This window comes from Dipteris shenzhenensis, chromosome 3 (genome assembly GCF_047967505.1).
Source record: "Dipteris shenzhenensis isolate YYH24624 ecotype China chromosome 3, Dip_SZ_1.0, whole genome shotgun sequence".
Taxonomy (NCBI): Eukaryota; Viridiplantae; Streptophyta; class Polypodiopsida; order Gleicheniales; family Dipteridaceae; genus Dipteris; species Dipteris shenzhenensis.
Window position 1 is genome coordinate 31508294 of NC_141598.1, and position 13311 is coordinate 31521604.

At 43.5% G+C, this 13311-nt stretch overlaps 1 protein-coding gene across 1 annotated transcript; it reads right to left on the minus strand.

Annotated features, from left to right (window-relative positions):
- Window positions 1–3192: 3192 nt before the first annotated feature.
- Window positions 3193–11339, minus strand: LOC147903655 (nonsense-mediated mRNA decay factor SMG7-like). Its single transcript, XM_087400440.1, has 5 exons — window positions 11248–11339; window positions 10544–11164; window positions 10311–10433; window positions 5056–5219; window positions 3193–4917 (listed from the first exon to the last, which is right to left on the minus strand). Exons 1-5 carry the CDS (start codon window positions 11281–11283, stop codon window positions 3333–3335), a joined length of 2529 nt encoding a protein of 842 aa, XP_087256566.1. The 5' UTR covers window positions 11284–11339; the 3' UTR covers window positions 3193–3332.
- Window positions 11340–13311: the final 1972 nt, after the last annotated feature.

The following is a 13311-nucleotide window of genomic DNA, read 5'->3' on the forward strand; positions in this document are numbered from 1 at the left end:
AAGCCCTTACACAATCTTAATTGATCCATGGGCCTGGGACAATAAGTTTGAAATATCTACAGTCACATGTTTGAGAATACAATTTTTAAGACGATTGTATATCTAACCATTATTTTACCATGAATAATATTTCACAATTTTTCATTCAAATGAAAAATTAACACATTTTAGGCAACAAGGGTTCATATGGAGTGAGCTAGAACATGGAATATACATTGATGAAAATGTCGCAATGCGACCAATCGATGATATGAAAACTTGCAATGGAGAATGGTGTTGGGTCGGAGAGGGGTGGTGAGATCTATGTGGAAGATGAGGTTTGGGTACGGAGTGCATCAAAGTGCATTTGAAGTGTTTGGGGGACAGTGCGTGGGGATAGGGTGTAGGTGGTGAGTTGTGAAGAGACCTCCCTGTACATCGTGAACTCTTGTTGCTCTCTGTATGTGAAGGAGAATGGATTTGCTCTCAATATCATTGCAATATATGTGGATCACATCATCATAGCAATGGGCAAAAACAATGAGTAGCAACAATAAGATTGGGAATAAAGATAGAGATACATATGTTGCATGAAGATATTCAATGTTCAAAAGTGACACATTGGAGCATAATGAATCTAAACTTTTCTGTATGTCCAATGGACCTCCTTTGCAATAAGTCAAATGTTGGAAGCAACAACAATCTTCTCCCAATGGGAACCTCCATGTAGATTGGCCATCCATATTTTGATGGAATGAAACAAGCAGAGCAATGGACATATTTTTCCCAAATTTATTGCATTGATGCCATGTGATGCCATTTGTTTGGACTCATTTGGATATGTGAATGATTTTTTCTTGTTTAAAAGTGCTAATGTTGTGTATGAAAGGACATTTTAATGTAAGGCAAGCTATTATGATACTAATATAAGGTAAATAGATTGTAATTCTTTGTGTAAGGCAAGCTAATGTGGCTAACATAAGGTGGCTTAGAAACCATTGAATTTTAGTGTGTATGACACTCTTTATTGCTTTTGTTGTTACAATGTTGTTCTTTGTCTTCCAAGTCTTGTCACACTAACTTCCAAATTTACAATTATTAAAACCTCCCTCCATATTTTCTTCACACCTTTACTCTTGTAAGACCGCCTCCCTAGCACTGTGTGTGCATGCGCCCCCTTGCATACATGCGCACTCGTTTCCTCTTGTGCACATGTGCATCACCCCTACCTTCCGCATCCCCACTCCCCCCTTGCGTGTATGTGCACCCCCATTCCCTCTCACACATGTGCAACCTTCATGTCACATGTCCATTAGACATTTAGCTTACTATGCTTTTATAGTTAGTACTAGTAGAGAGGCTGAGATTTATGAGGTGTTGGATCAAGAGATCAATGTGGGACAAACAATTCAAGGGGCACCCTGACGCGTTCAGGGATGTTATTCACTATGTGTATGGTTAGATGATTACTTCATTCAGCTAGGCATCAAGAATGTGCCATGGGTGTGCTCTTTACCTATAGTATTGGAGAACAAATGCAGCATTCTACTTCAAATCACAACGTTAATGGAAGGCTCTTAGCCCGAAATACTGTAGGAAGTTTTCAAGAGAAGAGAAGGAATTGAATGTGGGGACCATCGACACAAAATTTGTGTATGTGGACATAGCCTTTCATGTGTGATAATGCAAATGGGAGATCCGCTAGCAAGGTTCATTTGATAATCCAACACCTTTTGAGAACCTAGAAATGGAAGTGAGGCGCCCTTAGCCCTTGAAACGTATGACAAGAAAGTTCAAAAAGGGGGCGCATGTTTTCAAAGGAGGAGAGGTAGGTGTCAAGCTTAGAGATGGTTGTGTACCAAGAACAACTAGGATCATACACCATGGAAGAGTCTAGACACTCTCCAAAACATGCATAAGTGCAACCCTTGAGAAGCGGTGGTGTTTTAGAGCTTTCCGTCTGCCTATATTGGAGACATGGAATATAGTTTATTAAGCTGCCAAAGGATTTAAGGAAGACAAGGCACTTGTTGTCATCTACAATTTTAAAAGCAATGCTAATTTTCATTTCCTCGACCTCGGTGTATAGATGTGATTTCCGACAGACTTGGTGTATAAATGTGAAAGCAATGCTAATTTTCATTTCCTCAACATCGGTGCATAGATGTGATTTCCGACAGACTCCCTAGAAATGCTTGAATCTCAACAGGTGGCAATGCTAGAGCTTGAGTTCTAGGAAGTGCATGGTCGTTGGTTGGAGGAAAACGCGTCAAACATTCCAAGAAAGGCCTCTTCATTTGGTCTACCATCATTATGAGAGCAAGAGCTCTATTGATATTATCAACTCGATATTCATGATGTGTCTATTTAAATAGATAACTGCTATTAAAATCAAATTATTTGTCATGTGAGGAGGCCCTAGAATTACAAAGATACAACTAGCAAGTGGCAAGTAGTCATCCCCCAAGGCACTACATTGGCATGTTCTTTAGACACATTAGTGAGCCTTCACTATAAATGCTTGCCACATAGCAAGGTAGTCTTAACGAAGTGCAAGTGTCAATCTAACGTCCTTTATAGATGTACTTTGGTGAGAACACGTGTTCATTTCTTGTTGCTCTTCCCTCTGCTTTGACTGTAAATCAATCATCAATCGTCAAACCGTTTAGATAGCATAAATTGAATTAGTCTCTTGAAATGTCTTTTAAATTAGTCTCTTTAAAGTCTAATTATGTTTAGGTAGCATATTAGTTCTCTAAATTGTTTCTTTGTTGCTGCCTTCCATGTCTTTAATTAACTATACATCAATCACCAACTTCACAAAATCAACCAAAAGACTAGAAAGATAGCAGGCTTTGAAGCTCCCTACTTCGATTCCTTTAGCATTCAATAACGCTTAACATACCTGAAGCTGAAATTCCAAATTCATTGCAGAATAGAGCGGACTTTCTTCTTTACATCACTGGAATTCTTGAATTGTACCCATAAAATTGCTAAATTGAGAGAGATACTTAGGCAGTATGATATTCGAGTCAGTATACTCAGGCTGAGTCAAGAGGAAAACCCCTTGCTAGAACTATAGTAGTCTTTGAGGCACAAACAATCACACCACATCATATAGAATGAAAGACTACAGGATTGCACTCTCCATCACTTCAATAAAAACATGTTTGAGCCAATGATATGATGACAGGGTCCACTGTGATCTAGAGACTCACAGAGATTGAGTCCTTTTGCATTGACTTTTGGATGTAGAAGACTGACCCTTGGATGTTCTTTTGCTTTCAAATGACCAGGTGAGAAAACTGTAGCTCCAATAAGGAAAAAATGTGATCGCAGAAAGCAAGAAAATATCATTTATTAGCACATTTCTTTATTCGGAGCACAAAAGGATTTTGTGATTCATAAATCTTATTGCCCCAAACAAAAGATTTGCTATATTTGAACACCGTTACATTATTTTTGACGGTGAAGTCCAATAATTGTCTACACCTTGGACCTGGAGCAAATTCCTTATGTTCTGGTTTCACATGTGTGGACTCATCAAACAAATCCATATTTTCAAAGGGGTGCTCTGGGATATGTGAAGAAGTTACTGTACAGTTCCCTAAGTGATTCTTAACTGTATGTTTTACAGCTATCCTAGAAGGCACAGAGAAAATCTCACTTTCCCTTCTTTGATTGTTTTCTGATTTTTCACTCAATGTAGTAGATGAATGTGAAAAGCCACATCCTGCCACGTCGGATGGATTCCTGATTGGTTGACGTTGGGCCAAACAGCTGGCGCTTTGTCCTCTGCTCTCAACATCAGGTACTTGTGCAACCACAGTTTCATCCTTTTTACATAGAAAGACTGCGTTCATCTTTGATTCCCTTCTTGATGGAGCCACCCCCTGTGTTTCAATGGACCATCGTCTGTGGACACCTCTTCTTTGCTCCAAAACAGGTTCGTCACAATCCATTCTCAATTGAGATGAACGGTCATTGGTTTTAGAAATTTGTTCAGATATTGAACTTGGTACATCATGAAGAGCAGTCTTGATTGCAGGATGTGTGAGCTCTGGCTGTTTAGTATATGAACAGTTGGACGGCACATCCAAAGGGAAAAAGGTTTTTTCTATCCACTCCTTCAATGAAGGAGCAGGATGAATACCCATCAAGGATTCCTCTGCTGTTGATTTGACATGGACTGCCTCAGATGGTTTTACAAGCGAGCTTTCTATTCCACAATCTGAAGCATAAACTGCATTGTATTCTTGAAATGTGTAGCTTGATTTCTGTAAAGCTCCTGTGTAGCGCAGCTTCCAACAGAGATACGCTGCGAAATCATGGATCCCACACACTGGAAGGTTCCTTGAGAAATCAAGGTTTGCATGAGTGATTGCAAGAGGAACAAACCCTAAAAGCTCATGATCTTCCCACTGAGCCTTCTCAGAGACTCCTGATAGATCAGCCTTATCATTTCTTCCTGGAACGTCTCTCCCTCCAGGCAAATCATCCACTTGCATTTTGTTGACTAGTGCCAAGTCAAAGGCCATGAATTTGTCACAAAACACTGTGAAACTTACTGCTACAGCCTCTTTTCCTCTAACTATTTCAACAGCTTTTGGCTGGCTTGCAAGCCATTCCATTAAAATGACTGCAACTGGGAACACTGGCCACATTTCTGCTTTTTCTGCCAGTTCCACTGAAACAGAGAGAAACTTAAGTGCAAATTCCAAGGTGCAGCTCAAGCAGTGTTCCTGATTTATCATGCTGGGCTGTCCAATGATATAGTGCATACAGAAGATGAGAATCACGATGACTTGCAAAGTGAGTGATTTCCTGCCTCCAAATTTACAGGACAGATTCTTCTCAAAAGATGCCTCAAACTCAGCAAAGAGAACATGATGGAGGCCTCTTTCAGTCACATCAATAGCTTCCTCAAGCTCTTCTGTGCTGGCATAATAAAGTCAAAAACAAAAACAAACGTGATTTCACCTCTTGGTAGTAATTCATCTCAGTAATCACTGCTGTGCACACCAAGCAACAACTTATATTGAAAGACGATTAGCACAGATTGTAGGCTGTCCACACCTTGACTGAGTCAGAAGAATGCCAACTAGCTTGACAAAATGCATGATAAACAACCCACGTGATCTTGGTTCAACCATGAAGCCTTGCAAATTAGGTCGTGGATGTATTCCATGAGCATCAGATTTACCCTCCAGAAGAGAAGCCTGACCAAGATGCTGTTTGTTCTGTCAATCCCAAAACAAAACAGTAAATTCAGGTTGGACTTTCCTGGCACACCCCAGAAAATAATAATATTAATTCATAATCCTTTTCAAGCTTAAATCCAAAAGTCAAGAAACAAAATATTATAGGATACAGCTATAAAAGGAAGATAACAATTTTTTTTCCACAACCTCCATGGTGAGTCTGCCAGCCAACGCTTCCATATGTTAACTGTTAGGTTATGTTGGAGTTGGCATTGCCTTTTGCAGAAACTAACGTACAGTTTCACATCTTCTTTTCCAAAGCATATATTTTGTCAGGCCCAATAAGACTTCAGTATTGCGCAAGTTCCCGACCCAAAATCTCTGCTACTTGAAACTATTTTCATGCTCACAAAGCTCAGCCACCGTATGGCCTCTTTGACATCTCAAGGAGACATGCCAGAAATAATTAATATTAGCTTGCACACTGCAGATACATCCCACTTGCCTCTCACCTTCCATGCCCCTTAAAGAGAGGCAACCTGTTTGATGCAATTCCTTACTCACTGATAATGATTCATCAACACGTTAACTGGCCAGCCACAAAGACTGATACAATGGTTTCCAACACCCCTTGTTTAAAATCTTTCGAAGTCTGAATTTCAAGTTATGAACCTTTCCTTAACTCTTGTATGGGGTACCTCCCCGCCAATTTGGGCAATGGCAGAATATACTCCAGCTGGTCAGCCACAAGTGATGATGCAGTGCTGACCACAGCAACATGTTGAAAACCTTCCTGAGTTTAAATTTCACATTCAGAACATTTCCTTTACTCTTACATCAGGTATATCCACCAAATCCAAGGTAGTAGCCATCTAAACTAGATAATGGATGTTATCATTGACATCATTTGTCAAATCAACTCTCATATGTTCCTCCCTAAAACAATTGATATACAGGAAAATCTCAACTGGATTGTGCACACGATGCATGATCTGGCATTACCTTCCTTCTGCCTGGCTGCTTATCAGTTTCTTGTTTTTTGTTTGTATGTAAGCTTCTATAGGGGTTGCTTTGGCCATCATGGTCAGCAACTCTGGAAAGGTTTCTTTGAACCCTAGCTGTGGCTGGATGATGAGCTAGCCTCATGCAATAGTTCACATCCAATCCTGTGCTACGTACATAGGAGATTTATAGCATAGCCAATCAAAATCTGCATGTTTGGGCCTGCATACGCTGATTCTAGGCAATGTCGAAGTAAATAATACATAGAACGCAGCAGAAGATTTCGTGGCAACAGATGAAGCATCCCCTAATCAACATCATGAGCAATTTAACAGATGTAGCGACATGATGCCTAGCAAATGCACCAAAATTGTTTTTTTTTCATTCAACTTGACGTCTAATCAATGTCTCTATGCTTTCAAAGCATGAATGGCAGCGTACACCTCTTCTTCATGGGTTGGCCAATTTCACTGGGAGAAAGAAAGCTTCTTGCTTTCAAAAGACAACCAGCATTCCCTCTTGCACTAAAACCACTCCTACCACATGACCACTCGCATCGATTTCTAGGAAAAATGGTTTTGAGGATCAACAATCTTTAACATAAGCCAATAAGCACCTGCTTTCTTTATTGTGTCAAAATCTCTTGTTGATTCTTTCCCCATACGTAAGATATTTTATATGAGATTAACTGAATTAACGGTGATATGTTGTAACATGTCCTCTATAAACCTAAACAAAGGCTAAGAATGACATCAAAGTGGTCACATTTTGGCAGCCATCTTCTTTTGATCAAGTTCGACGGCATTAACTTCACCATACACAGCACAGTCTTCCTTTTGTTGACAAAGAAACTAGCTTGTCTCAAAGCACTGAACAGCTTTCTTAAGTGTTCCCTATGTTCAGCAAGGCATTTACTATGGACCAACATGAATGCAACATGACCACGAATGGATAGGCTGATGACTGCAAATGGATAGGTTGACTAAAGTCCTTAGACAGACCATAAGGTGGTTTAATGTAACCTAAATTGTCATGCATATTGATTTGGTTTTATGTATAAATGAAGGGTGTGGTTTATGTTTAAGGTTACAGGTTACAAAGTCAAACTTATGGTCAAAGACAAGGTTATGTCTTTTTTTTCCCAAGAGGAAAAGATCTTTCTATTCATACTTGGAAAAAACCAACCATATAAATCAGTAATCCGTGCGGCATTGATCATAGGAACTGGCTGTCATGTCAACCAGTCTGTTTTAGGAGAACCTAGCTCACTGCCTAGGGAGTCTCTGATATGGGGCCAAAAACCAGGGTGGGGGGACTATACGCCTCGCTCTGGAAATACATAGCGAGGACACGTACCGGCCAAGCCTTGCAGAAAAGTGCTCACCTCTCAGCGATCATCCGAGATCCTGACGTCTCTCGCACCCAAATAGCGTATAGGGTGTAGATAATGTCTTCCATGCAATGATGCCAGACACTGTCTCCCAAATACGAAGGACAAAACGGACATTGCCGAGAACGAGGAGTCGCATCCTACACCACGATCCGGATGACCCCCTATCCCTAGATCTTGCAAGATGATGTAACCGTGTCAATGGAGGAGGCATTAACCCCCTCTTGCGTGGTTGGCGGCTGGTTCACAAACGCAACCAAAATACGGAGATAGCCTGCTTGGACAATTAACTCGATCCAATTCCGATCTCTCTCGAAGTCCAAGCACCACCTCTAGCTCGCGTCGATGACTAAAGTGTGCCGTGTACAAGAAGAAAGGCACCTCAACAACCCTCTCTAAGTGCCCTGCTCTAGAAGGCCAATCCCACATGCCCGGATCCCACTGCTTCTCACAAAGGAGCCAACGCTCCCACAACCGAAGGCGCCTATCTTGACTCAAAGTGACTACACTAGGTCAAAAATCACCTAGTACTCTGATCTGCTACCACTTAAGCACGTCCAGGACTCCATATAACTCTAGGTCTCCGTCTCTAGCTAGAGAAGGCCTTCTAGCCTCACTTTGTAGTGCCTAAAGCACTAAGATCCATGGGGCTTGACACAGATATTAAATCCTCAGTGGCACCTCTATCTTGTCCATGCTAGCGCAAGGGAGTTGAGACCCTGTGTAAACCATCCCTATAAGACTACTCGGAATGTGTCTATATCATCATCCCTGAAGTGAGAGAGGACTCACTCACATGCCTCTGTCATGATTGGGAGACGACTTTATGCTCCAAAAGACTTGATCAAGCCAATGTTCGATTGCGCCCAACCAATATGTATTGCTGTTGTCCCAACATAAATCCCTCCTAATCTTTGACCTCCGAATTCCAGAGAAGGAGCTATCGCTCAAACTCCTCACAACATCGAGAGCTAGCCCTAATGAGTCCCCCAGACAAAGTGACCTCATGTGTGCAAGAGGTGTTACTAAGAAGCCCTCTCGCAGGAGCTTCTAGAGCTCTAAGCCTGGGGGGAGACCTCGTACTACCAACTCATCGACAAGGGCTCTGCTTTGCATCTCTGGGTCTATGACGCCAAGTCCTCCCTCTGCCTAAGGCAAAATCATTGTTTGCCGGCTCTAGTGTTCCTCATGTCATTTACTCCTGTCCACAAGAAGGTGCACACTAAGCGCCTACGTTGTTCCACACAACCCCTATGAAAACACTAGCAGGAGGCTATGCATCAAGGAGAATGGCACTCAGAAAGTAGCCTAAAGCCTCTATCACCAGAGCGAGAGGGCAGCATTGGCGTACGAAACGGAAAAGGGAGAAGGCTACTCCCGTGTGACCCCAATAAGCATTTGGTTGGCAATCCCTGTTTACAAGGCTAAGACCCCCCCAAATCCATATGTCCGAGAAACCCATCCTCCATATTGTGCCCTCTAAGAAAAGGCCACTCCACCCTATCATAAGCCTTCTCGAAATTCAAGAGAAGGACTAAGATAGGCTAGGCCCAATCCACTGTCCAAAAGGTGGAGATGTTGTCCAAGATATGCTTTCATAAACAAAACCTATCTGAGTGTCATAAATTATGTCAGCAAGCTGGGGCCACAGTAGCAGAATCAAGATTGTTGCTAAGACTTTGCAGGCAGTATCTAGCACGATGATCAAATGCCACTACCAAATGTTAAACCAATCTCTCACTTTCGAGATCAAACAAATCCACCCCGACTCAAAAGACTAGGGGAGCGAGACGGAGTCAAAAGTTTCCTAAAAGGCCAAATGCATCAGTGTAATTGCAAGAGTTACTATAGATTTGACTTTCTTCAGACATGAGAACTGCTATCTACTTGTGACTATTGTGTCTGGAGAAAGCGGAGTTAGGCGTGTAAAGGGGTGATGTCCTCCAAAGCCGTCATAAAGGATCCATTATGCCTCCTAGATCCAAAAAAGTCCCAAGCCACATGTAGGCCTAAGCGCCAATGGCTAGACCTAGCTTCAGCCTTTCTAACTACAATGGGAACCACCACCACCAAAATTATTCCTAAAAGCAACACATTTTGGTACCTTTGTAGCATCCGGTTTCCTGCAGAAAATATTATCATCCGTGTTTAGCGGATAAACATGGAAATTGGCTAAAAATCAGCTTCCTAAGAACAGTCCATGCGACCCAAACAAGCCTACGCTACCTTCAGGCTCCTCCCTTGGTTTATGCACCATTAAAGCCTACCCTATCACGCACCATTTATAAGGGCAGGGTGAAGTCCCTTTGCATCATCAAAGGCAGTCGACCTCAAGCTAAATCTATTACTATTTGTGAAACACTCAGTCTAGCCCCAAAAAGAGGGTACGTAAAAAAGAACTCCACCGCCAAAAATAGTTTTGAACAAGATCAAAGTTCGAGTAAAAAGAGAGAAGGATGGTGTAGAGCTTGTTAAAGCACAAAATCGTACTGATGCAAGCCAAACAAAGGCGTCAGGGTGGGATGGAAAAGATTTGCTGCCTATTCATGAAGGCATGCAAAAGATAGGCATATTTCCAAGAGCGCCTTACATATCCAATCCATCAGCATGTATGACTCAGTCAGATGTGCTGATTAGACAAAGCTAAAGAATTAAGTTGAACGATCTACATTCGCTAGGTAGTTAACCTTCGGTATAGCAAGGCAAGGAAATCAACAGCATCTGGTTCGATGCCTCACCTTCTCAAACAGCAAATATATGTTGTCCCACGCTGTAGCGAAAGGCACACTCACGGCGAGGCTTCGACAGTATTCATATAATGCCATAAGATCATCCCCAGAGTAAGTGCAAAGAACGGCCAGCTGCAGTGACACCAAGAAAGACTTATAAACTCACGTGCGGGTCATTAATCCTAAAAGCTGGTGAATCGAATTGCATTTGCTCGACGGGAATCGCATTTGCTGAATGGAACCTGATTATATGGATTTCCACCGGCAGGCCAAAGAAAGGCCGCTTGTTTGTAGTAATTTGCGGCAACAGTCCAATCCCTAGCTGAGGAGTCCATGACTGCATAGAGCTCCTTGTACCGGGCCAAATCTCCAAGATAGATCAGTAATCGATGGCAGGACAGCATACAACAGCGAAGCTCATCTGCAACTCCCTCACCGGCCAACCTATCCGTGTTGTCAATGGATGATGAAGTCAGTCCGTTCTGAAGCCTCAGTTTGATGAGCAATTCATGGAAGAAACCAGAGGCTTCTCCCAGGAAGCTCTTCAACGACGTGACAACTCGAAGAAGCGGCTCCTGCCGATTGCCCTTCTTTCTCTTCTTCCCGCGCTCCCCCGCTGCACCCTCCGTCGGTTCTTTCATCGCCGCCGAGAGCTTACGGATTTTGAAACGAAACTCCTCGATCACTTTGTAATGAAGGCGCCACAAGGACTGTTGGACCTCCAGAGACTCGCAGAGAGCGAGATCGCGCAGGATGAGGTCCTGGTAGGCATCACGGATGGAAGTGCGGAGGCGACGAACAGCGGGGTCGAAAGGGCCTTTGGATTTGGAAGAGGCCAAGAGGTTCCGTTCGAGTCGGAGGATCTGTATGGGGCAAGGATGAGGGAGGGGTGAAAAGAGATGGAAGGGAGAAAAGAAAGAAAGGAAGAAGAGGGAGGAAAAGGTACCTGATCGTAGGAATGCAAGGTGTCTGGAGAGTCCATGAAGGTAGTTACGCCATAGCCGGTGCAGACGAAGGAGCTTGAAGAAGTGCAGCAAACATTGCTGTTGGAGAAGAAGACGCCATAGCCGTTGTTACCAAGCACGTAAACACAAGTTTAATTAGCAATCCTAATTAAGTTTAAAAGCTTTTTACAGCAATATATCTAATAATACGTTGTTCTAGTATCGAATCTCATCTCTTGGGGAGGCCTACACGACGCTGACTAAACTACTACCTACTCTACCTACATCTCTAGGGGAGGACATGCAAGGGTTCAGCTCATGCAAGGGACGAGGCCGAGATCTATTAGCAGCTTTTCATCGGAGGAGATGCGCCAGTTTCTCTCGTTCGAATGTGATCTCCCCCATGATGCTTATCCAGCGAAATTTCTTGGAAAGGGGTTCTTTCTTATCAGATGTGTATCCGTACCCCTACGTAACGACCTCTTGAAGAAGCCTCTCATGTTTTCGGGGGCTGAGGTGCTAGCTATTCCCTGAAGCCCCTCCTTCTCGATGGATGAGTTCCTCTTCCACGATTGCCCTGTCTGGGTGGAGTTTCTTGGCTTACCTGCATGGCTAGGAGAAACCATCGACAAGTTGGCCACCTCGCTGGGCAGGGTGCTGTTTATCCCACCAGCCTCGAAAGCCCCCTTTGGAAGATGGAGAGCATGGATCCTATGGGATAGAGCCCAGGAGACCCCGGACTTCGTCGAAGCCCGTTTTTCGAATGGAGACACCCTACTAGTTCAAGTCAGATTTGAATACTTCCCGGATGCATGTTTCGTGTGTTGAAAGACTTGACACTTTGCTCATTCGTTCCCCGAAAGATCGACGAGCACAACCTTGGCAAGAAGCAAAAGAAATGACCCAGACCCAACATCGAAGGACAATGGAGATGATAATTCTGATCCCCCGAAAGAACCTATGGAAGCCCAGGCATCCCCCCAGTGTTCGACTGATGTCTCCTCAGATGAGATCACTGAAGTGGTGCCCTCTGCGAACGGATGGAAAACGGTGGGCAAAAGAGGTAAGAGCATCCCACAAATCAATGTCCCATCTGTCGTTTCAGGGCGAGTCATAGGAAGGAGAGAACAACTCTTCTAGTCAGACCATTATGATCGCCACTCCGCAAGTGGTCAAATACGATGAAGAAGAGCTCCGTGAAGCCAACCAGAGGAAGAGACTCATGGAAGACCAGAAACCTGGCTGAAGGTACTCCGGAAGCCGAAGGCACACGTGTCAAGAACCAAGAGACACGTAGCCTGTTTAAGAGACTCAAAGATGTGGCTAGGAGCGTAGGCAGGGTCAGAGACAATAGGTTCAGTTTCTTCCGCGATGCATGTAAACCATCGGAGGATTAATGGCATGAAGGGAAAGGTGGTGGGTAAGATTTCGGTGCTGCCTTGGAATCTTAGGGGTTGCTGTGGCAAATTGAAGTAGAGAGGATGCCTAAGAGCGATCAGAAGGTGGGCACCCAAAATTGTTTTGTTGCAAGAGGTGAAATGCGGGTCCATGGATATTTTTTGGAATACATGCATGAAAATGGAGTTTGATGCCTTTGTTAATTGCATAGAGGGAGAGGGGGGATGGCAGTGCTAGTTCTTAGGCCCTTAAGGCCTCAGAAAAATTCTGAGATCAAGCCGAGTGTGTTGTAGCAGTCAAAGTCATGATCGATGGGTTTCCTGATTGGTGCCAACTCTTCCTCGGAAAGGTCTAATTGTGCTGGAAGAAACTACAAGAAAAACTAGATGGAGATCACTGGCTCATACGAGGGGACTGGAACTTTACAGAAGGCCTCCAAGATCGATCGCATGCCTCACCTTGTCTTTCAGCCCAAGAGCGCAATGCATGGGAGGATATGTCGCTCAGCAAGGGGCTAGTTGATTGCATACAATTTGACCATGATGCCTTGGAAGGGTTTACTTGGGCGAATTGGAGAGTAGGGTTAGATTTCAGATCAAGTGAGCTAGACCGCTTCTACGCCTCCGACGAAGGGTGGTGGATGCATGCGCCAATGAAAGGGGAATACC